At 43.6% G+C, this 25,970-nt stretch overlaps 1 protein-coding gene across 11 annotated transcripts in view; it reads left to right on the top strand.

The window, feature by feature from the left end:
- The first annotated feature begins 135 nt into the window (after positions 1–135).
- LOC110498094 (consortin) overlaps positions 136–25,970 on the top strand; it is a 31,684-nt gene continuing 5,849 nt past the window's right edge. Inside the window, exons 1-12 of one of the 11 annotated variants that reach the window (XM_036955044.1) lie at positions 136–277; positions 4,453–4,543; positions 7,794–8,066; positions 10,063–10,309; positions 11,946–12,070; positions 15,675–15,900; positions 16,176–16,206; positions 17,713–17,799; positions 17,980–18,082; positions 19,468–19,489; positions 19,627–19,679; positions 22,483–23,102. In XM_036955044.1, coding sequence (XP_036810939.1) covers positions 22,500–23,102 — 603 coding nt within the window. In that variant the 5' untranslated portion in view covers positions 136–277; positions 4,453–4,543; positions 7,794–8,066; ... (7 more) ...; positions 19,627–19,679; positions 22,483–22,499. Of the gene's footprint in view, positions 278–4,452; positions 4,544–7,793; positions 8,067–10,062; positions 10,310–11,945; positions 12,071–15,674; positions 15,901–15,925; positions 16,207–17,712; positions 18,083–19,467; positions 19,490–19,626; positions 19,680–21,334; positions 23,103–25,970 lie in introns of those variants that run through there. The other 10 variants (XM_036955048.1, XM_036955047.1, XM_036955043.1 and 7 more) reach the window with 10 other exon arrangements.

A 25,970-nucleotide genomic window follows, 5' to 3' on the forward strand; every position in this document is an offset into this window, starting at 1 on the left:
AATAAAGCATATGTTTCCCTCTAGAAAAACCTAACCATCTAAAAAATTAGGGAATTAAATTTGACCTGCACTTACATCTGACGCTTGACCTCGTCGTATTTGTAGCTACGCTATATGACCGCCTGATGGCGCCAAACCACTGCAAAAGCTGTCCACCGATGGGAAAGCGTCAGATTGTGAATCTTCCGGATAGGTGTAAGGAAGATACCGGAAAACAAATATCAGTGTCAATGTTTGGTTCAGCACCCTGCATACTGGATACAAGACCCATTCAATTGTAAGTAGCTAGCTACGGCCGTGTTTTAGGAGACAACGATTTGTATCAAAAAGCACCGTAAAAAACCTGACAAGCGCTAGCTTGACAGCCAGACATGTTTATGTAGCCAAGTTAGCTAGGTCACAGCTAACATGATCCAACCGTGTGTTAAACATATACGTACTCATGTATTCTATATATTAATTCATATTGAATTTTGCAATAACACGGGACCTTAATAGCTAGCAATGTGTATAGTAGTAGGTACAGTAGCGTTAGCTTCAAGCAACGCAGACCGCTATAGGTAGGCTAACTAAGGTTAGCTTGTTATGCTAGCTAGCCAAGTAAACCCGTTGACAAGCCAGTGAAGATAACTAATCACGACATTACCTATTATTTGCTAGCATTGTCAGGACAATTGTCTGCACGGAGAAAAAAATGTCCGCATTGTAGCCCTTGCCGTGAAGCAGGTTTTTTCCAATAGTTGTGTATTGTAGCAAGTCTTATGACTGACTGTTAGGTTGTCTACTCCAGAACATTGTGCGCCAGTCTGATGACCGTTCTGACTACAAGAAACATGATGCATCATGATATTATTTTGTCGGTCACCATCCACAACTGGCAGTTTAGTACATAACATTAGCTAAGTGATTTGAATGTGTCAGAGAGAAGACCCTTGTTACTGTCCTCTGGGTGAGGACCAGAGTATGTTCATTTTGTGAGAGGAATACATAACTGTCTGATGTTCACCACGTAGACCCCCAGATACACATACAGCATCTGTGTAGAGGGAACATGGAAGTGCATCTTATTACATTCAGATGAGTCACCTGAACAGTCCTCTATGTAGCTTCTGTGTGTTGTGTAATGCCTTGTATCTTCAGGTTGATGAGTCATAGAATCCACTCCGGTTAGGCTAGTTAATATTGATTATACTCCCTGTGTGTGTGAATTAATTGCAAGTTCTAGCCTGTGCATGTTCCCACTTGGGTGTTTTTGTCAGTTGAGTTGGCTTTGGATCGATTGTGTGTGTGTGTGTGTGTGTGTGTTCCAAACATTGTTTTTAACCCTTCTCTCACGTGAGATGGGCTGACCTACTTTCCACCTGTGTGTAACTGTGTGTGTGTGTACTTCATTATTTATGGGCCCCCTGCAAGAGAACAGAGACGAAGGATGATGTGGTGATAGAGGGAGAGAATAAGCGGTAGACCGAGAGCCAAGAGTAACAGAGAAGGGTAGATGGATAGGGAGGACGAGAGATAGCAAGGAGGGTTAACATTAACAGTGGTCAAGTTCAGCTGGCGCCAACATGCCCTGCTGAGACACACACACTCCCCTTAGAGATGCATTGTGAATAACACCATTAATTCAGAGGTAGGCGTTGCATAAAGCCACCTGCCTTGCTCTTCAGGTTATTCTGCATGTTCCATACAATACTCCTGGGATATGTCCATTCTATGAAGTCTATTTCTTCGGGCCTAACCCTCTAGAACATGGATGGGCAATTCGGGCCTAACCCTTTTGAATGCCCTCAGATAAATTTTTTCGGCGCTAAATTGGGTCTCAATTTACTGTTGCGAGTTAGAATAGTAGAATACACAAGGTGCAATATAGAAATGTAGTTGTGCCTCAGCAGTTTCTCTGTCAGTCAATTAGCCCATGTCAGCTACATTTTCGTAGATAGTTGGCAGTTAAACTAATTTAGTAATCTAAACTTATCATGGTTGAATTACCGGCCGGGGGGGGCGCATTATTTTATTAGTCTCACTCAGATATCATATAAAAACATGCTAACCTTTCTCTCCACCTGAAGGCAAACTGTTTCGAATTGTAGGAAATTAGCAGGGCCGATTTCCGCGTTTATAAACCCAGGGTCGTTACACTACTCCCTCCTTTCAAAGAGCGCGTCCTCGCGCTAGCTTGCGACTCTACGTCTTACAGGAATGCGCTCACCGGCCAAGCACACGCACTGTCGTGGATGCAAGGTCCGATCCCACTTCTGACACCAATGTAATGAAACAGCGAGGGGCAGGTCTCGAGCCCGAGGTCCGGCGCGCTATCGACTGTGCCGCAAAAGCATGCTCGTGCGGCAGGGTCGATTTCCCTGGGTCGTTACAAAACATACATTTTGACATTTCTCACATCAGAAAATTTGCATGAGGATGAGTCGTCTCTTGGGGAATGACAACAGGCATTTACGAGGGGCGTAGACTTCGGCTACCGACTTCAATTTACCTCGATAAAAAGGTTGTGTGCCCGAACAGCCAAAGTCCAAAATGAACAAAACGGCACAAAATGTTGACATAATATATGCACAAACTATTCCGAACTGCCGTTTTAATGCTGAAGTGTATTCTAAGTAGAGGTTGACCGATTAATTGGCATGACCTTTTTGGACGCCGATTACATTGTAATCTACGAGGAGACTGCGTGGCAGGCTGACCACCTGCTATGCAAGTGCAGCATCAAAAGGACTTTGTGGTTGCAAGGAGTCAGGGTATATGCAACAGTTTGGGCCGCCTGGCTCGTTGCGAACTGTGTGAAGACCATTTCTTCCTAACAAAGACAGTAATTAATTTGACATAACATTGAAGGTTGTGCAATATAACAGAAATATTTAGACTTATGGATGCCATCTGTTCGATAAAATATATAACGGTTCCATATTTCACTGAAAGAATAAACGTTTTGTTTTCGAAATGATAGTTTCCGGATTCGACCATATTAATGACCAAAGGCTCGTGTTTCTGTGTGTTGTTATGTTATAATTAAGTCTATGATTTGATAGAGCAGTCTGACTGAGCGATGGTAGGCAGCAGCAGGCTCGTAAGCATTCATTCAAACAGCACTTTCGTGCGTTTTGCCAGCAGCTCTTCGCAAGCACAGCGCTGTTTATGACTTCAAGCCTATCAACTCCCGAGATGAGGCGGGCAATACTATAGTGTCTATAAGAACATCCAATAGTTAAAGGTCTATGAAATACAAAAGGTATAGAGAAAACAGTCCTATAATTCCTATAATAACCTCAACCTAAAACTTCTTACCTGGGAATATTGAAGACTTGTGTTAAAAGGAACCACCAGCTTTCATATGTTCTCATGTTCTGAGCTAGGAATTCAAATGTTAGCTTTTTTACATGGCACATATTGCACTTTAACTTCTCTAACACTTTGTTTTTTAATTATTTAAATCAAACAGAACATGTTTCATTATTTCAGACTAAATTGATTTAATTTATGTATTATATTAAGTTAAAATAAAAGTGTTCGTTGTTCATTCAGTATTGTTGTAATTGTCATTATTTTATATATAAACATAAATAAATAAAAATGTCAGATTAATCGGTATCACCGCTGAAAAATCCTAATCTGTCGACCTCTAATTCAGTGTTTTGAGATCTGGAAGAATGTGTTTGTTTACTCAGGAATTGCGTTAGACATGTTTTCTCTTTTCTATTCCCTTACTTACACTGGTAATAACGCCTTGCCTTCTGATAGGCTAAGTGAAAGTTACACCATATTGATTATGCCAATCGAATCCTCTCAGATTGTCATATGTGCGTAGGGGTCCATTTGGGATTGGGACATGACTATCTGTTGGATAGAACAGGGAATCATGTCAGCTTTATTCATTTTCTTTCTGCAATGCTCTGAACACACCCCTATTCTAACCAACTCACATCTGTTCACCTCTGACCTTCTTCCCCTGTCTCCAATCTGATTGGTCGAGATCCAGACAGCTTTTAGCAACCCAGGGAGTTCTGACCAGCCCTTGTAAGGGCAGAATGATTGTTTGTGTTATGTCTCCCTGAGTTTTAATGGAGCTTTCTACGAAGGAGATTACATTTGATACTTTTATACTTCCTATAAAAACATGTAGTACATTAGGAGGAAGTCTTTTCTCTTGTTTTAGGGGTCAAAAGATCAGATTTTAGGATTTTAGCTTGTTTTACTGCTGTAATGTGGTGAAACTTTAAACAGAATTGAACTGATTAGAGGAAGGCTTATAAACAGCCCAGTATCTCAGGACAGGCAAGGCAGTGGAACAGTGAAAGCCTCTATTCTTTCTCTCACTAATCCCTCGTTCTTTCTCTCTTCCCCCCTCTCTCAAAGGGAATTGGAAACACATGTTTACATTGCCAAAGCAAGTGGAATAGACAAACAAAAGGGAAATAAACTCTCTCTCTCTCTCTCTAGTCAGTAGGAGGGCTGTTTATTGTAGGCGTGGCAAGGGGAGTGGCCGACCTTCATGCTGAGAGGTCACGGAGGAGGAGCCCCATGGATGAGGGTAAGGATGAGAAGGTGACAGGGAGAGGAAGGGGGGAACCTAGTCAGTTGTACAACTGAATGCCTTCAATTGAAATGAGTCTTCCGCATTTAACCCAACACCTCTGAATCAGAGAGGTGCGGAGGGGCTCCCTTAATTGACATCCATGTCATCGGCACATAGGGAACAGTGGGTTAACTGCCTTGCTCAGGGGCTGAACAACAGATTTTTTACCTTGTCAGCTCGGGGATTAAATCCAGCAACCTTTCGGTTACTGGCCCAACGATCTAACCACTAGGCCACCTGCCGAGCCCATGGGTGAGTGCGGGAGGCAGGGGGAGAGAGAGGAGCTCTCTGGATAAGGTCTAGGAGAGGAGAGGGAGAGAGAGGAGCTCTCTGAATAATGTCTAGGAGAGGAGAGGCAGAAGGAGAGAGGAGCTCTCTGCATAAGGTCTAGGAGAGGAGAGGGAGAGAGAGGAGCTCTCTGGATAAGGTCTAGGAGAGGAGAGGAGCTCTCTGGATAAGGTCTTGGAGAGGAGAGGCAGAAGGAGATAGGAGCTCTCTGGATAAGGTCTAGGAGAGGAGAGGCAGAGAGAGGGGAGCTCTCTGGATAAGGTCCAGGAGAGGAGAGGCAGAGAGAGAGGAGCTCTCTGCATAAGGTCTAGGAGAGGAGAGGAGAGGCAGAAGGAGAGAGGAGCTCTCTGGATAAGGTCTAGGAGAGGAGAGGGAGAGAGAGGAGCTCTGCATAAGATCTAGGAGAGGAGAGGCAGAGAGAGAGAGAGAGCTGAAATGTTGTCTTATGTCCCGATTCTTCACCCTTTTCTCCTGGTCATTGATTTAAAAGCATTGGGTTAGTGTGAGCATTGGGTTAGTGTGAGCATTGGGTTAGTGTGAACATTGGGTTAGTGTGAACATTGGGTTAGTGTGAACATTGGGTTAGTGTGAACATTGGGTGAACATTGGGTTAGTGTGAACATTGGGTTAGTGTGAGCATTGGGTTAGTGTGAGCATTGGGTTAGTGTGAACATTGGGTTAGTGTGAGCATTGGGTTAGTGTGAACATTGAGTTAGTGTGAACATTGGCTGGAGGGAGTTTCCACCGGTGTAAAATGCATTTGAGAAAGTGTGCAAATATCACTAGCAACAACAGAATAAACATTTTGGGATTACATATAGAAGGTCCATTTCATTCAGAATGTGTTGCTTTACCAAGTGGGATTGAAATAGATTGAATTGTACTCTTTTTGTCATTGATCGCCATAATATCCAAGTGAAAAGAAAATGCTACAACTTTTTACAAATGAATAACTAAAATATAGTTGTTAGTTTTCACCTCCTTTGTTTAGACAAGCCTACATTAGTTGAGAAGTAAAATGTGGCTTAATAAATCACATAGAGGTTAACATGATTTTTGAATGACTTCCCCTTCCTCTGTCCCCCATACATACATCTGTAAGATCCCTCAGTCATGTATTGAATTTAAAGCACAAATTCAGCTACAAAGACCAGGGAGCTTTACGAAAGCCTCATAAAGAAGGGCAGTGATTGGTAGATGGGTAACAAAAGCAAATCAGACAGGGGTGGCAGGTGGTTAGAGCGTTGGGCCAGTAACCGAAAGGTTGCTAGATCAAATCCCCGAGCTGACAAGGTAAAAATCTGTCGTTCTGCCCCTGAACAAGGCAGTTAACCCACTGTTCCTAGGCCGCCATTGTAAATAAGAATTTGTTCTTAACTGACTTACCTAGTTATAGAAAATAAAAACAAGTTAGTAATTATTCTGTGGATGATGTCAAAGATGCAGTCATCCTTCTGAACTGAGCTGCAGAATAGGAATGGAACTGGTCAGGGATCAGGCCAGTAGTGACTTTAAAATGGACAAAATGAGTGAAAAGAAGAATACAAATATACAGAAGGCACTTAAACTAATGCTACAAAAAACACAGCAAAGTAAACCTTATATTTGGGGCCAACACAACACAAAACTGTGTTATCAAGACATTTGTGGAGTGGTTGAGAAATTTGTTTTAATGACTGTGTATGTAAACTTATGACTTCAACTGTATATATATATATATATATATATATATATATATATATATATATATATATATATATGCTCTTAGTCTTACCCAAAGCTCTTAGTCTTACCCAAAGCTCTTAGAGTCTTACCCAAAGCTCTTAGAGTCTTACCCAAAGCTCTTAGAGTCTTACCCAAAGCTCTTAGAGTCTTACCCAAAGCTCTTAGAGTCCTACCCAAAGCTCTTAGAGTCTTACCCAAAGCTCTTAGAGTCTTACCCAAAGCTCTTAGAGTCTTACCCAAAGCTCTTAGAGTCTTACCCAAAGCTCTTAGTCTTACCCAAAGCTCTTAGAGTCTTACCCAAAGCTCTTAGTCTTACCCAAAGCTCTTAGAGTCTTACCCAAGGAGGCTCTCAATAAGGCGTTTCTAACATGAATTGACTCTGGGGGTGAATAATTATTATTGGTGTTTTCTTTTTAATGAATCTTAATTTAAGTTTTTTTTTTTGACAAGAGTATTTTGTGTAGATTGTTGACAAAAAATACATGAAATTCCTTTGAATCCCACTTTTTGTAACACAATAAAATTAAGAAATCAATGGAGGTGTAGATTTTGTTTTTATAGGCACTGTATCTCAACTCCTAATATTGAGATAATGACACTGAATGGAGCTAATTACATTCATTGTAACTAATTACATTCATTGTAGCTAATTACTTCATTGGAGCTAATTACATTCATTGGAGCTAATTACATTCATTGTAGCTAATTACATTCATTGTAGCTAATTACATTCATTGTAGCTAATTACACTGACTGGAGTATCTGACATAGTCTTTGAAAAGGCACCCGGTGAATACCAGTCGCAGAAAGTGTTGGAAAGCCTTCTTGACCTGGACATGCATTTTTGCTGACACGTGGATGACCTTTTGTTTAACCAGCTAAACAGCTGCTTTTGGAAAATGTGTTTGGAGGGGGTTTCTGGGTTGCTAATTTGCCTGGGCGGGGGTCCCTGGGTCTCTGATTTGCCTGGGAGGGGGTTTCTGGGTTGCTAATTTGCCTGGGCGGGGGTCCCTGGGTCTCTGATTTGCCTGGGAGGGGGTTTCTGGGTTGCTAATTTGCCTGGACGGGGGTCCCTGGGCAAGAAAAGGTGGAAGACCCTGTATTAGATCTACATGAGTGCCTCCAGAGTCGATTGGAATCTCCTTCTGTGTGTTATGACAACAACAGAACCTGTCTCTTTTTCTGCTTCCAGGTCAGTGCGAGAGGGCGGGACCAGTGGTGTCAGAGGGTCAGGAGGGCGTAGTGGACCTCCACTACAACCAATCGGACCCCTCGGAACCAATTCAGGTCTCCGCCCACCAAAACCAGAACTTGACACAAACTCAACTCGATGATGGTCAGAGGGTTGGATGTGACTCCATCGAACAAGACTCTTTAAATGCTAATAGGGATGAAGAGGAGGAGGAAGATGGTGATAGAAAGTTGAAGGGCGATGATGATGATGACTCCTCCTTCTCAGACACAGGTAACGCACACACACACACACACACACACAGGAAATCTATCACCTTGGATCAGTTTTATTGGGTACCATTGATCAGGAGGAGGCGGAGACTAGTCAATTCTATTGAGTAAACTGTGTGTTTGTGGCCATGGTTGAAGGTCTGGGTTACTCAATCGTCTGGGCTTACGAGTGTGCGTGTGTGTCTGTGTATGTCTGTGTGTGCGTATGTGTCTTTGTATGTGTGCACTTACAGGGCCTTGCAAAAGTATTCATCCCCCTGGCGTTTTTCCAATTTTGTTTAATTTCAACGTGTAATTTAAATGTATTTTTTGGGGGATTTCATGTAATGGACATACACAAAATAGTCCAAATTGGCGAAGTGAAATTAAAAACATAACGTGTTTCAAACGGAGCACCATTAATTCCATTATTAAAAAATGGAAAGAGTATGGCACCACAACAAACCTGCCAAGAGAAGGCCTCCCACCAAAACTCACAGACCAGGCAAGGAGGGCATTAATCAGAGAGGCAACAAAGAGACCAAAGATAACCCTGAAGGAGCTGCAAAGCTCCACAGCGGAGATTGGAGTATCTGTCCATAGGACCACTTTAAGCCGTACACTCCACAGAGCTGGGCTTTACAGAAGAGTGGCCAGAAAAAATGTGGGATGTTTTTCAGGGACTGAGACACTAGACAGAATTGAAGGAATGATGGATGGCGCTAAATACAGGGGAATTCTTGAGGTACACCTGTTTGTCTTCCAGAGATTTGAGACTGGGACGGAGGTTCACCTTCCAGCAGGACGACCCTAAGCATACTGCTAAAGCAACACTCAAGTGGTTTAAGGGAAAACATTTAAATGTGTTGGAATGGCCTAGTCAAAGCCCAAACCTCAATCCAATTTGAGAATCTGTGGTATGACTTAAAGATTGCTGTACACCAGCGGAACCATCAAACTTAGTTTTGACTTTGGGGGGGTTAAATAGTTATGCACGCTCAAGTTTTCTGTTTTTTGTCTTATTTCTTGTTTGTTTCACAATAAAAAATATTTTGCATCTTCAAAGTGGTAGGCATGTTGTGTAAATCAAATGATACAACCCCCCCCCCCCCCCCCCCCCCCCCAAAAAAAAAATTGTAATTCCAGGTTGCATGGCAACAAAATAGGAGAAATGCCAAGGGGGGTGAATACTTTCGCAAGCCACTGTACACTAACCCTGTTAATCGGTCAGCAGATCAGATTTGTGGCATACAGCCCGGGTCACACAGTGATGTCAGAGCAATCACATCAGCTACAGTCAGAGAGATGGAGAGGTAAAGGAGAGTGGTACAGCAAGGAGCAGGACATAAGGAGAAGAGGAGGTAGATCGATAGGGAGAGATTTTAATAGAAGTCAGGGAGAAGAAGGGAAGACGTAGGGAGTCAGTGGAGAGGTAAAGTGATTGAGAGGAGCCTGAGGATCTGTGGTGCCTGTCCCATAACACACAATGTCTGGGCAAGACGTGAGTAACTACCAGTTGCCACTGGGTGTTGCCTATTGTGTTGTTTTTCCATTGTGATGTCATTGTAGCCAAATGTGCTAGCCTGTGATGTGAGCTCTGTGTGTCATTGTGCTAGCCTTTGTCCATCCCTTGTTTTAGCCTTTAGTCTGGCTAACAACAAGGCTCACTGTTGTGTGTGTGTGCATGTCGGTTTAAGTGCTCAATGGTGCATTATACTATGAATGTTATGTCGCTACCAACCAAATTCATTTCCCACCATGTGATAAAAAGGCTTTATTGACTTGTTAGGTCTTGGGATTGTTCAAACGGGCTGTATGGTTTCCACAGAACAGAATCACAAAGAGAAAAGTACATAGCGAGAGTGTGTGTAATCACTCAGTAGGTAGAGATTCTGCTCAGTTTTCACTGGCTCTCACTGTCTGACTTTTATAACAGGGTTGCTTTGATGTTTGATGCACTCTCTCCTTTTTGTCTTGTCCCCATCCTCAATTCTCTCCCTCTCACATTCTCTCTTTAGGCAGTTTGGTAGAGCTCCACCCTTCTGTGTCTCCAGAGACTACATGTCCCATCAGCCCCGTAGCAGGTTGTCCAGACGAACCCTCCTACAGTAACCCTGAAGGGGTTCCACCACAAAGCCTACAGGACCTACCTCCACCACAGAACCTACCACCTCCACCACAGACCCTAGCACTGCCCTCCTAGCCTCCCTAGAGGAGCTAGGGGAACGTAAAGATCACTCCCACCTTCCTCAGTCCCTCCATCAGGTGTGTGCCCGTCCCTCTCCATTCTATATATTGTATTTCTACCTGCCTGCGCTGTTCTCAAGTCAACATTTATCTGACAGCCTGGTGTAGGTGTGATTCCCTCTGTGATTAGCTGTAATTCCTCACTATTAAGCAAAAGTATGTGGACACCCCAGAACATGAGAACATATGAAAGCTGGTGGTTCCTTTTAACATGAGTCTTCAATATTCCCAGGAAATAAGTTTTAGGTTGTAGTTATTATGGACTATTTACCTCTATACCATTTGTATTTCATTAACCTTTGACTATTGGATGTTCTTATAGGCACTTTAGTATTGCCAGTGTAACAGTATAGCTTCCGTCCCTCTCCTCACCCCTACCTGGGCTCGAACCAGGAACACATCGACAACAGCCATCCTCGAAGATTCATTACCCATCGCTCCACAAAAGCCGCGGCCCTTGCAGAGCAAGGGGAACAACTACTCCAGGTCTCAGAGCGAGTGACGTTTGAAACTCTATTAGCGCGCACCCCGCTAACTAGCTAGCCATTTCACATCGGTTACACCAGCCTAATCTCGGGAGCTGATAGACTTCAAGTCATAAACAGCGCAATGTTTGAAGCATTGCGAAGAGCTGCTGGCAAACGCACGAAAGTGCTGTTTGAATGAATGCTTACGAGCTTGCTGCTGCCTACCATCGCTCAGTCAGACTGCTCTATCAAATCATAGACTTAATTATAACATAATAACACACAGAAACACGAGCCTTAGGTCATTAATGTGGTCAAATCCGGAAACTATAATTTCGAAAATAAAACGTTTATTCTTTCAGTGAAATACGGAACCGTTCTGTATTTTATCTAACGGGTGGCATCCATAAGTCTAAATATTCCTGTTACATTGTACATCCTTCAATGTTTTGTAATAATTATGTAAAATTCTGGCAAATTAGTTTGCAGCGAGCAAAGTTTAATATTGCCCGCTAACATGAATTTCTTTTAACTAAATATGCAGGTTTAAAAATATATACTTGTGTATTGATTTTAAGAAAGGCATTGATGTTTATGGTTAGGTACATTTGTGCAACGATTATGCGCTTTTGAAAATCCCCCGTTTGGCGAAGTAGACTGTCTTTGTTAGGAAGAAATAGTCTTCACAGTTCGCCATGAGCCAGGCGGCCCAAACTGCTGCATATACCCTGACTCTGTTGCACAGAATGCAAGAGAAGTGACACAATTTATTTACCTAGTTAAAAGAAATTCATGTTAGCAGGCAATATTAATTAGCCAACATCACCCAACATCAGAGCCCCGACCTCACTAATGCTCTTGTGACTGAATGGAAGACCCTGCAGCAATGTTCCAACATCTAATGGAAAACCTTCTCAAAAGAGTGGAGGCTGTTATAGCAGCAAAGGAGGGACCAACTCCATATTAATGCCCATGATGTTGGAATGAGATGTTTGACAAGCAGGTGTCCACATACTTTTGGTCATGTAGTGTATTTACCAGACTGACTGAACACACACACACACACACACACACACACACAGACAGCCACTACAGTGTGTGTGAGTGTGGTATAATCCCTGTCATTATGATACAAAGAGCTCTGGGTGAAGTGAAAATGTGTTGTCTATTCCCTCCTCCACCATTAGGGGCACTGCTGTCATTTCTGATCAGCACCTCTCTGCATCTGTCTACTCCAATGATGTAAATACATCATTGGTCTACTCCCTCCCTCCTCCCAACACTTTCAACTGTCTCCTGGGGGCGCGTTCAGGTGGGTTCAGCGTTAGAGTGTTCAGATATAAATGTATTGTTGAGAACAGACATGGCCCAAATGGAACCCTGGACCCTAGCACAGACTGGGAGGATTTGACCGGTGCAGTCAATATGGTAATCGCTCCACCTTGCCCTCTGATAGGTTAGGTGAAAGTTTCACCATATTTATTATGGCAATCAAATCCTCTCAGATCTTCACATTCGCATAGAGCAGCGGTTCCTAAACTAGGGGTCGCAACCCCATGTGCCTAATATGAAAATGGTGTCACGGGAGAATTTCAAAAATCCTGACAAAAAGAAAATACAAAACAAATGATTTACTGTATATTATAATATCGTCTTTGTATCTCAAAATCATGTTACTGTAAATTATAATATCGTCTTTGTATCTCAATCATGTTACTGTAAATTATAATATCGTCTTTGTATCTCAATCATGTTACTGTATATTATAATATCGTCTTTGTATCTCAAAATCATGTTACTGTAAATTATAATATCGTCTTTGTATCTCAATCATGTTACTGTAAATTATAATATCGTCTTTGTATCTCAAAATCATGTTACTGTATATTATAATATCGTCTTTGTATCTCAAAATCATGTTACTGTATATTATAATATCGTCTTTGTATCTCAAAATCATGTTACTGTATATTATAATATCGTCTTTGTATCTCAAAATCATGTTACTGTATATTATAATATCGTCTTTGTATCTCAAAATCATGTTACTGTATATTATAATATCGTCTTTGTATCTCAAAATCATGTTACTGTATATTATAATATCGTCTTTGTATCTCAAAATCATGTTACTGTATATTATAATATCGTCTTTGTATCTCAAAATCATGTTACTGTATATTATAATATTGTCTTTGTATCTCAAAATCATGTTACTGTATATTATAATATCGTCTTTGTATCTCAAAATCATGTTACTGTATATTATAATATCGTCTTTGTATCTCAAAATCATGTTACTGTATATTATAATATCGTCTTTGTATCTCAAAATCATGTTACTGTATATTATAATATCGTCTTTGTATCTCAAAATCATGTTACTGTATATTATAATATCGTCTTTGTATCTCAAAATCATGTTACTGTATATTATAATATCGTCTTTGTATCTCAAAATCATGTTACTGTATATTATAATATCGTCTTTGTATCTCAAAATCATGTTACTGTATATTATAATATCGTCTTTGTATCTCAAAATCATGTTACTGTATATTATAATATCGTCTTTGTATCTTAAAATCATGTTTCTGTATATTATAATATCGTCTTTGTATCTCAAAATCATGTTACTGTATATTATAATATCGTCTTTGTATCTCAAAATCATGTTACTGTATATTATAATATCGTCTTTGTATCTCAAAATCATGTTACTGTATATTATAATATCGTCTTTGTATCTCAAAATCATGTTACTGTATATTATAATATCGTCTTTGTATCTTAAAATCATGTTACTGTATATTATAATATCGTCTTTGTATCTCAAAATCATGTTACTGTATATTATAATATCGTCTTTGTATCTTAAAATCATGTTACTGTATATTATAATATCGTCTTTGTATCTCAAAATCATGTGGTTAACCTTAAAAATCTAAATGAAAATGATTAAAATCTAAAGGGTAATATTCAACCAGATCATGGAAAGAGGCTACACTGTACCGGTGAATCGGTTGGACCCGCTACACTATGAAACCACACAATATTGCAGAGACTTTGATATTACCAGCCGCAATTTATATAGTGAAAGCAATGTGTGGGGAGGGAAGAGGCACAGAAACTCACATCAATACATTTGTCAAATAACAGTGTTTTAATGAAGAATTCATGCTATTGCTAGCAATCAACAGGAAACTCTTAATGACTCAAACTGCCATATGGAAGCATTGTATGGCACAACGAGAGCAACTGGCGCCAAACGAGCTGAGCAGAGAACTCTGACTACATCAAACCACATCCACTGCGCACGCCTGTTCACAAAACCTTGTGGAGATATGGGATCAGAACATGACAATGTTGTATTTCACAGCGAAGCTTGGTGGTTATCGATGGGGAGTGGTGGAAAGATGTTTTTCATTAAGAGAGGAACTCTTGTAGTTCACAATGGAGGTTAAAAAAAAAACTTGGTTGACTTTCTGTGTAATGAAAAGAAAACGAGTCTCCTTGCCTATTTATCAGACACATTTTAGAAACTGAACAAACTGAATGCAAGCATGCAGGGGAAATACAAGGGGAATACAGGGGAAATACAGGGGAAATGCAGGGGAATACAGTGGCATGCAGGGGAAATGCAGGGGAATACAGGGAAATACAGGGGAATGCAGGGGAAATGCAGGGGGAATGCAGGGGAAATGCAGGGGAATACAGGGAAATACAGGGGAATGCAGGGGAATGCAGGGGAATACAGGGAAATGCAGGGGAAATGCAGGGGAAATGCAGGGGAAATACAGGGGCATGCAGGGGAAATACAAAAACATTCTCCAGATCAGTGACCGATCCAGAGGAAAGCATGTTTGTAACAGAAAACAGCATCAGGAAGTGTCCCACACGAGTGATGACTGCTCACATCCAACGCTTGGAAGAGCACTTTGGGACCTACTTTCCAATCCATTTGACTGTGATCCTAGCTCAGTTGACATTCCGGTTAGTGAAATCAAACTCGGAAATCTCTGACTTCAGTGCGTTCAAGACAACCAGAAATACTGTTAGAATGTTTTGCAATTGACTGTCATAGTTTCTAATAAAAAAAAAGTAAAAAGTAAAGAAAGTAAACATTGGCTGTTAATTACATAATTTTCACATGGTTGGGGTTGCAAGAATTTTCAGATATCAAAATTGGGTCAAAAAGGTTTGGGAAGCCCTGTAGGGTCAAGGGGTCAATTTGGGATTGGGACATGACATCTGTTGGATAGAACAGGGAATCACGTCAGCTTTATTCATTTTCTTTCTGCAATGCTCTGAACACAGCCCTATTCTAACCAACTCACATCTGTTCACCTCTGACCTTCTTCCCCTGTCTCCAATCTGATTGGTCGAGATCCAGACAGCTTTTAGCAACCCAGGGAGTTCTGACCAGCCCTTGTAAGGGCAGAATGATTGTTTGTGTTATGTCTCCCTGAGTTTTAATGGAGCTTTCTACGAAGGAGATTACATTTGATACTTTTATACTTCCTATAAAAACATGTAGTACATTAGGAGGAAGTCTTTTCTCTTGTTTTTTTTGTCAAAGCCTCTTATTTCTCTCTCACTGCTCCCTCATTCTCTCTCTCCCCTGAGCTCTCTCTCACTCTCTCCCTTTCTCTCTCTCTCACGCAAATGTAGGCCTACGCACCACAAGCAAGCAAAATGAGCAATTCATATTTATATAAATGTTTTGTTACTTGCAACAAAGAAGAGGGAGAAAGAGTGAGTGTGAGAGAGGTCAGTGGGTTGTTACCGCCTCTCACTTGATTAGAAATGCGAGCGCTCATGCCCTCTTTCTCTCTCTCTCTCTCTCTCTCTCTCTCTCTCTCTCTCTCTCTCTCTCTCTCTCTCTCTCTCTCTCTCTCTCACTCTCTCCACTTCAGTCAGCAGGAGAACAATAACAGTCACTAGAGAGGTAGAGTCTGACACAACGCTGCTGCTTTATCAGGCTGTGGAGCTCGCCTCATCTCCTAGCTACAGGTGGATAGGGGGAACTTTAGAAACTACAAATGCAACTGTGATCAAGAAGGATTTTAAAGACTTTCCTGCATTTTCCACTGTGTCCATGGAGATTAGCAGTGTTTCTCTTGCTTACCCGACGGTGTTTGTGTGCGTTTACCTTCTTTAATGCCTCTTAGGGAGGTTGTTTACGTGTTTTTGTCTCAGGGTTAAAGTCATACTAAATGTAATTGAATCATTATTCCGTATTAGGCTATATGCATTGTTTAACTTCTTGATAGTACAGTTGATGGTAAAACAGTATGTATTTGTCTATTCCTGGGTGGAATACACTTGTTAGTTGTTCTGGGTGACTAGAATGTAAAAGCAGTGTCTAAATGAATATACTTGTTAACCTTTAACCCTCTCTGTCTCCCTCTCTGCAGATAGCTGAGGCCTTTGTCCTCCAGGAAGATTGTATCCTTATCACTTGTGTGTGTGCTTGTTTGACCGTGTGTGAGAGCGTATGTGTGTGTGTGTGTATGACGTGTGTTATGCCCTCTAGGACGATGAAGAGTGTATCCTTATCAGTCAGCTCATATCTCTGTCTCTCTAGTAAATGACAGGGTTCTCTGGTTCATTCCAACTCTCAGGCTGTGCTGTGTTCCAGTTTAAACCTACCACAGGGTTCAAGCATCTTATCGTTGTGCTCTTTCTTTTGGTCAGACAGGAACACTAGATGTTTTCTGTGCAGGGGCTTTCTACAGCAAAGCTGTGGGCTTATACAGAGCGCCTCAGTGCCTAGAGAGAGAGAGACAGAGAGAGAGAGAGAAAGACAGAGAGAGAGAGAGAGAGACCATTCCTGTGTAATATATGGAGCTCTCAGTACACTGCTCTATGTAGGACAGATTCAGAACCAACTGGAGACATGATGGACCACAGGGAAAAGCCCAGTAGACATACATAGTTATGTTCCTATCACCCATACAAAGCTATTGGTTCAGAAGGAGAGAAAGAAAATATGTTTACAAGTTTGGAATCCGTACCCTTCCTCGACACGCAGCCCATGGAGTGTAGGGCAACTGGGGAACGCACTCATTCAAGCTCACACACAGCTATGATCCCTTATTGATGTCAGTGTAGATGAAGGGGAGGAGACAGGTTAAAGAAAGATGTTTAAGCCTTGAGACAGGTATTGTGTGTGTGTGCCATTCAAAGGGTGAACCAGCAGGACAAAATATTTAAGTGTCTTTGAACGGGGTATGGTAGTTGGTGCCAGGAGCACCAGTTTGTGTCAAGAACTGCAACGCTGCTGGGTTTTTCATGTTCAACAGTTTCCCACGTCTATCAAGAATGGTCCACCACCCAAAGGACATCCAGCCAACTTGACACAACTGTGGAAAGCATTGGAGTCAAATGGGCCAGCATCCCTGTGTTCCTAATGTTTTGTACACTCAGTATATCTACCATTTTAAGGTGATTCATTGTTGTTAGCCTCCTATCTTGATATCTCTTAGTGCTTGGTGAGTGCTGTGTGTTTGTTGCTGCTAATCTCTTTATATTCTGTGGGGACATTCTCTATCTACTCTCTCTCTCTCCCTCTCTCTCTCTCTCTCTCTCTCTCTCTCTCCTGAAAACCCCACCCTGCCTCTATCTTTCCATCTCTTTAGCTCGGCAAACTCTTTTTCCTCCCCTTAATTCTAAGTGTGCACTCGTTCCCTCCCCTTCGTGGATTTAAAAGCCTTGTAGAGGTCCCCTGTCTAGCGTTTAAAAGCCTTGTCTGGTTTGTGTGGTTGACTCAAGTGGTTTGTTTGTCTCATTGTTATTTTGTAGGTCCCCTCCACCCTCACACAAGATACACCTACTCTTCATTCACTCATCATCTCATTTGTATTACAAAACAATGACTGAATTATGTAGGCAGATTAGTCATATTGTGTGTGTGTGTGTGTGTGTGTGTTTCCTTAACCCTGTGTTGACCAGATGAGCGAGCAGTGTGCTGTGTTCAGCTGGAGAGACTCTACCACCAGAGATGACTACACAACCTGACAACACTGCAGGAACAGTGGGGTATCTCTCACTCACTCACTCACTCACTCACTCACTCACTCACTCACTCACTCACAGAGCCAATTGAAGTCTCATTATGTATAATTACCTCACCTTCTCTCCCTCCCCTTACTTTCTTGGTGTGTTTATGCTGTGTCATGATTATTTCCTCCCTCTAACCTCTGACCTTTGTTCTTCCAGAGAGGAGGTGTAGGTCAGACGGTCAGGGAGTGAGGAACAATAACACCAACCTGGCTGCACAGCAACTGGACAGACTCGCATACATCTGCCAAACACACCAACGGTTTGTAAAGGGGGTCTTTAGATGTGGTCCTTTACAGCTCAGTACAGGTAAATGTCCTATAACAAGGAAGACCTTGAGAGGCAGGTAAAGGGATGTACATCGACACACCTGTGCTCTCCCAGGTAGTTACAGTGGTGATGGGTTTAACATATGGCTCTTTGGTGTTGCTGCACTTTCAGTCATTTGAGTTGCAGCACTGCTAGAGTTTGACACACACTGAAAAACATAGGGAAATGAGCATTCCCTGGTGGCCTTGGCTACTCAGACCTTTCTTCAATCATAGAGGAGGAAAGTCACAGTACTAACTGACTTTATCTCTCTCTCTCCCCCCATCTCTCTCTCTCCCCATCTCTCTCTCTCTCCCCATCTCTCTCCCCATCTCTCTCCCCATCTCTCTCCCTATCTCTCTCCCCATCTCTCTCTCTCTCCCCATCTCTCTCCCCATCTCTCTCTCTCTCCCCATCTCTCTCTCTCTCTCCCCATCTCTCTCTCTCTCCCCCCATCTCTCTCTCTCCCCATCTCTCTCTCTCTCCCCATCTCTCTCTCTATCCCCATCTCTCTCCCCATCTCTCTCCCTATCTCTCTCCCTATCTCTCTCCCCATCTCTCTCTCTCTCCCCATCTCTCTCCCCATCTCTCTCTCTCCCCATCTCTCTCTCTCTCCCCATCTCTCTCTCTCTCCCCATCTCTCTCTCTCTCCCCATCTCTCTCTCTCCCCCATCCATCTCTCTCTCCCCATCTCTCTCTCTCTCTCCCCATCTTTCTCTCTCCCCCCATCTTTCTCTCTCCCCCATCTCTCCCTCTCTCCCCATCTCTCCCTCTCTCCCCATCTCTCTCTCTCCCCATCTCTCTCTCTCTCTCCATCTCTCTCTCTCCCCATCTCTCTCTCTCTCTCCCCATCTCTCTCTCTCTCTCCCCATCTCTCTCTCTCTCTATCTCTCTCTCTCTCTCCCCATCTCTGTCTCTCTCCATCTCTCTCTCTCCCCATCTCTCTCTCTCCCCATCTCTCTCTCTCTCCCCATCTCTCTCTCTCTCCCCATCTCTCTCTCTCTCCCCATCTCTCTCTCCACCCATCTCTCTCTCTCTCCACCCATCTCTCTCTCTCTCTCCCCATCTCTCTCTCTCTCCACCCATCTCTCTCTCTCTCCACCCATCTCTCTCTCTCTCCACCCATCTCTCTCTCTCCCCATCTCTCTCTCTCTCTCCCCCATCTCTCTCTCTCTCCCCATCTCTCTCTCTCTCTCCCCATCTCTCTCTCTCTCCCCATCTCTCTCTCCCCCCATCTCTCTCCCTCTCCCCATCTCTCTCTCTCCCCATCTCTCTCTCTCTCCCCATCTCTCTCTCTCTCCCCCATCTCTCTCTCTCTCCCCCATCTCTCTCTCACAGACCCAGTCCTAGAACAGAGAAGGTAAGAAGTCGTCTGTCTAGCAGTGACACAGTATTGATTTGAATGGTTGTTCATATGGCTCCTCATTGTGCAATGTGAATGTATGCATGGAGGTTCACTCTGCTTTCCCTTCTGTCTCTCTCTCTGTGTGTGTGTAGTGTGGACTCTGTCTCTGTGCATGTTGAAGATAGATGTCCTTCACGCAGCTCAGGTAAGTGTGTGTGTGTTTGACCTGTCCAATCAGCCAGTTGGGTGTCAGTGAACCGTTGAAGTTTGGTGGAGGAAGCTGGAGAGGTTCTTAAGAGGCAGCTGACCTGTCAATTATTAAACAGGACATTTACAACTATACCCTTTTCCTCAACTCTCTCTGCCTCTCTCTGTCTCTCTTTCTGTTTCTCTACCTCTGTCTCTCTTTCTGTTTCTCTCCCTCTCTCTTCCTCTCTCTGCCTCGCTGTCTCTTTCTCTCCCTCTGTCTGTCTGTCTCTCTTTCTGTTTCTCTCCCTCTCTCTGCCTCTCTCTGCCTCTGTCTCTTTCTGCCTCTCTCTGCCTCTCTGTCTCTTTCTCTCCCTCTCTCTGCCTCTCTGTCTCTTTCTCTCCATCTCTCTGTCTCTCTTTCTGTTTCTCTGCCTCTCTCTGTCTCTCTTTCTCTCCCTCTCTCTCTCTCTCTGTCTCTCTCTCTCTGTCTCTCTTTATGTTTCTCTCCCTCTCTCTGTCTCTCTTTCTGTTTCTCTCCCTCTCTCTGTCTCTCTTTCTGTTTCTCTCCCTCTCTCTGTCTCTCTCTGTCTCTCTTTCTGTTTCTCTCCCTCTCTCTGTCGCTCTCTGTCTCTCTTTCTGTTTCTCTCCCTCTCTCTGTCTCTTTCTGTTTCTCTCCCTCTCTCGGTGTCTCTTTCTGTTTCTCTCCCTCTCTCGGTCTCTCTTTCTGTTTCTCTCCCTCTCGCTGTCTCTCTTTCTCTCCCTCTCTCTGTCTCTCTTTCTCTTTCTCTCCCTCTCTCTGTCTCTCTTTCTTTCTCTCTGTCTCTCTTTCTCTTTCTCTCCCTCTCTCTTTCTCTTTCTCTCCCTCTCTCTGTCTCTCTTTCTCTTTCTCTCCCTCTCTCTATGTAGTCCCAGGTGTGTTACCTGCCTATACACACAGACATGTAGTCCCAGGTGTGTTACCTGCCTATACACACAGACATGTAGTCCCAGGTGTGTTACCTGCCTATACACACAGACATGTAGTCCCAGGTGTGTTACCTGTCTATACACACAGACACAGACATGTAGTCCCAGGTGTGTTACCTGTCTATACACACAGACATGTAGTCCCAGGTGTGTTACCTGCCTATACACACAGACATGTAGTCCCAGGTGTGTTACCTGTCTATACACACAGACACAGACATGTAGTCCCAGGTGTGTTACCTGTCTATACACACAGACATGTAGTCCCAGGTGTGTTACCTGCCTCTACACACAGACACAGACATGTAGTCCCAGGTGTGTTACCTGTCTATACACACAGACATATAGTCCCAGGTGTGTTACCTGCCTGTACACACAGGCATGTAGTCCCAGGTGTGTTACCTGCCTGTACACACAGACATGTAGTCCCAGGTGTGTTACCTGTCTATACACACAGACATGTAGTCCCAGGTGTGTTACCTGCCTATACACACAGACATGTAGTCCCAGGTGTGTTACCTGTCTATACACACAGACACAGACATGTAGTCCCAGGTGTGTTACCTGTCTATACACACAGACATGTAGTCCCAGGTGTGTTACCTGTCTATACACACAGACATGTAGTCCCAGGTGTGTTACCTGCCTTTACACACAGACACAGACATGTAGTCCCAGGTGTGTTACCTGCCTGTACACACAGACATGTAGTCCCAGGTGTGTTACCTGTCTATACACACAGACACAGACATGTAGTCCCAGGTGTGTTACCTGTCTATACACACAGACATGTAGTCCCAGGTATGTTACCTGTCTATACACACAGACACAGACATGTAGTCCCAGGTGTGTTACCTGTCTATACACACAGACATGTAGTCCCAGGTGTGTTACCTGCCTATACACACAGACATGTAGTCCCAGGTATGTTACCTGTCTATACACACAGACAGACATGTAGTCCCAGGTGTGTTACCTGTCTATACACACAGACATGTAGTCCCAGGTGTGTTACCTGCCTATACACACAGACATGTAGTCCCAAGTGTGTTACCTGTCTATACACACAGACATGTAGTCCCAGGTGTGTTACCTGCCTATACACACAGACATGTAGTCCCAGGTGTGTTACCTGCCTATACACACAGACATGTAGTCCCAGGTGTGTTACCTGCCTATACACACAGACATGTAGTCCCAGGTGTGTTACCTGCCTATACACACAGACATGTAGTCCCAGGTGTGTTACCTGCCTATACACACAGACATGTAGTCCCAGGTGTGTTACCTGCCTGTTCTATCATGGCCTGGTTTCACTTCCACAACCCAAGCGTGACTACAAACAAACACACACACTTAAGTTAGAACGCTCAATGTCATTATTCCGGAGGCTGGATTAGTGAGGAGAGTATATCTCTGGCTCCCTCTTTTTTACGGATCTGATAAAAAATTTCACATTGAATAAATATTTGGATCTGAGGGACAACTTGTCCTAGCTCTGTTTCCATTTGAGTGAAGTGGACGAGTAAGTGTGTCTCTGTATGTGTGTGTCTCTATAGTGGACATGAGATGGAGGGAGTAGACAGGAAATGAGATGTGTTCCGATGACATCAAGTACCCTATAAAACAGCAGCTAAAAGAGGAAGGGGTTGTGAAGAAGATGTTTAGGAGGTGTATTGATGCTGAGGACCAGTGATTCCCTCTCAGTTACTGATATAGGTTACACAGTGGCTCTTCTGGAGACTAGATGAATCTGCAGAGGGTGTGGATGTTTAGGGGACTGTAAAGGGAGAGGTTGGGGTGGGGGGCTTGTAACACTTTTCCCATGTTGCTCTCTATCATTGGTCGGTTAGTTGGGTGTGCATCAGTGATGGAGGAGGACCATAGAGTAACAGACTCCACCCTCTCCCAGAGCATCTACCCAATCAAACCAGCTGCTGCCCTGATGAACAGCCTTTGCTTTAATGACTTTGCAGCTCTGGACGTGGCACAGAACAGCAGAGACTCCCAGAGAATTGAGGGTTTCCATAGAGACCGTCTTATTGACAGCTCCCTCGCCAAAGGGGAGGAGAGGGAGGGCAGGGCTGAGTTCACAGACTCTCGGAGCGAAGGAACACGACAGCAGATGGAGAGAGAGATGGAACACACCACTCAGGAGGGATACGCGGGGCCTGACCCTCCTACGGATGGGGAAATGAGCCGATCCAAGCCTGAGGAGCGGCTGAGAGGAGAGGAAGAACAGGAGGAGGTGGCAGAGGAGGAGAAGGATAGTGACGTGTGTTTTAAAGCTCTAGAGGAGATCTCAGTCTTGGCAGTGAAGGAGCAGCTCACACTGGAGGAGGTGCAGCAGGAGGAGGACCAGATTGAGGAGCTGTGCGAGGAGTATGTTCAGGAAGAAGACATGTTTGTTGTGGAGATTATCAGAGATGGAGCTGCGTCTCTCGATGGCCTGGCCAAACTCATCACAGTGGAGGTGAGTGGGAGAGAAACTGTCTGGGTAACCCTCCCTGGGACTGTTGTCCAGTGACACACACTGTTGCTGATTATCTGAACAAAGGGATTTTATTGTTCTGTGCATGATTGTGTGTTTGAGAAGTCTGACGTGACCTGTCTTAATGCCAACTCATCACTTCTCTACGCAGCTAGAGCCTAATGGAATTATATAGCCATTTTGTTGGAAATTAGTGTTTCCCTAGGCAGTGTGTTGGAGTGAAATATGGCTACTCAGAGGAGTGGTCCATAAACCAGTCTGGCTGTTACACTAAGAGAAACTTTTACACACAGATGTGAGTTTTCTGACCATCTGGCTACCCAAACCCCCCCCCCCTCTCTCTCTCTCCCATCCTGTTGTGAGGTAGTATATCAGAGTGAAGAGTGTTATGGATGAGGTGTCTTCCTGTGTGAGGAGACAGAGGGTAAGAGTCAGTAATTAGCACGCAGACAGTTTTAGGTTCTCCGAGTGACGCTCATTTACTGCCTTTCTATACAATTAAAAACAGTTTTGGAGAACAATAAAGATGACCCCAGCCATTATCACCGTGGCTGCTGTAGGTTCATTCAAACATCCTATTAGCTATACCATTTTATTTGTATCTTTATTTAACTAGGCAAGTCAGTTAAAAATCTAATTCTTATTTATAATGACGGCCTAGGAACAGTGGGTTAACTGCCTTGTTCAGGGGCAGAACGTCAGATTTGTACCTTGTCAGCTGGGGGATTCGATCTTGCAACCTTTCGGCTACTAGTCCAACACTCTAACCACTAGGCTCTAACCACTCTAACCACTGCCGCCCCATTGTAATGTTGTACCCCTGAAATGGGGGGGGAAATATGATCAGTTATTCACACTGACACGTAGTATTGATGAAAACGTATGACATTTTAATGTAGGCGTACAGGGAAGATGATCATATTGAAACAGTTCCTAACTTGTTTGATAAGATTAGTACGGATTTTGTCATGGAACCACTTAAATTCTCTCTGCTTGCTTCCTCCCTCTGGTTTTCCCCTGCCTCACCAATGTCACCAATGTCTAGACACAGCGGGAGTCGCAGGACGGTGTCGCCACCAGCCTGTGTTGAGAGAGTGAAGCGTTTGAATGTGCTGCTCAGAAGGAAAATCCAGGAGACAAACATAACGAACAATCCATTGTTCATGATTCCACTTGTTTGTAAAAAGAGTAAAGTAGCCCAGCAAAAAAACAAGTAATGTTGCTTAAACAGAAGGAGAACTAACAGTCACTGACAACCAAAGCCAGTGTGGTTTTAGGAGGGGTTCTGAAAGACACTCATGGGGGTGTCCCCAGAAAGTTGACTAGCAACAACAACAACTGGAACTTAACACACCTACCAGGAGCACCAACTACATTTGCCCAAGATAAAAAAAAATAGAAACTTAATGACAGCAAACAAAAAAAAATGTCGCTAAGTGAAATCAGGAAAATCAGATAAAGGATTATTTGTCTAAAACTCAAACTAAGACGCCAACTAAAGGTGTTAACCCTCCGCATCTATCAAGACAACTGGAGCACTGGGCCAGCACAGGTGTAACACATACTGACTAACGAGACGGCAACCAGCACAGGTGTAACACATACTGACTAACGAGACGGCAACCAGCACAGGTGTAACACATACTGACTAACGAGACGGCAACCAGCACAGGTGTAACACATACTGACTAACGAGACAACACAGGTGTAACACATACTGACTAACGAGACGGCAACCAGCACAGGTGTAACACATACTGACTAACGAGACGGCAACCAGCACAGGTGTAACACATACTGACTAACGAGACGGCAACCAGCACAGGTGTAACACATACTGACTAACGAGACGGCAACCAGCACAGGTGTAACACATACTGACTAACGAGACGGCAACCAGCACAGGTGTAACACATACTGACTAACGAGACGGCAACCAGCACAGGTGTAACACATACTGACTAACGAGACGGCAACCAGCACAGGTGTAACACATACTGACTAACGAGACGGCAACCAGCACAGGTGTAACACATACTGACTAACGAGACGGCAACCAGCACAGGTGTAACACATACTGACTAACGAGACGGCAACCAGCACAGGTGTAACACATACTGACTAACGAGACGGCAACCAGCACAGGTGTAACACATACTGACTAACGAGACGGCAACCAGCACAGGTGTAACACATACTGACTAACGAGACGGCAACCAGCACAGGTGTAACACATACTGACTAACGAGACGGCAACCAGCACAGGTGTAACACATACTGACTAACGAGACAACACAGGTGTAACACATACTGACTAACGAGACGGCAACCAGCACAGGTGTAACACATACTGACTAACGAGACGGCAACCAGCACAAGTGTAACACATACTGACTAACGAGACGGCAACCAGCACAGGTGTAACACATACTGACTAACGAGACAACACAGGTGTAACACATACTGACTAACGAGACGGCAACCAGCACAGGTGTAACACATACTGACTAACGAGACGGCAACCAGCACAGGTGTAACACATACTGACTAACGAGACGGCAACCAGCACAGGTGTAACACATACTGACTAACGAGACGGCAACCAGCACAGGTGTAACACATACTGACTAACGAGACGGCAACCAGCACAGGTGTAACACATACTGACTAACGAGACGGCAACCAGCACAGGTGTAACACATACTGACTAACGAGACAACACAGGTGTAACACATACTGACTAACGAGACAGCACAGGTGTAACACATACAGACTAACGAGACGGCAACCAGCACAGGTGTAACACATACTGACTAACGAGACAACACAGGTGTAACACATACTGACTAA

The sequence above is a fragment of the Oncorhynchus mykiss genome, chromosome 19, assembly GCF_013265735.2.
Source record: "Oncorhynchus mykiss isolate Arlee chromosome 19, USDA_OmykA_1.1, whole genome shotgun sequence".
NCBI classification, from domain to species: Eukaryota; Metazoa; Chordata; class Actinopteri; order Salmoniformes; family Salmonidae; genus Oncorhynchus; species Oncorhynchus mykiss.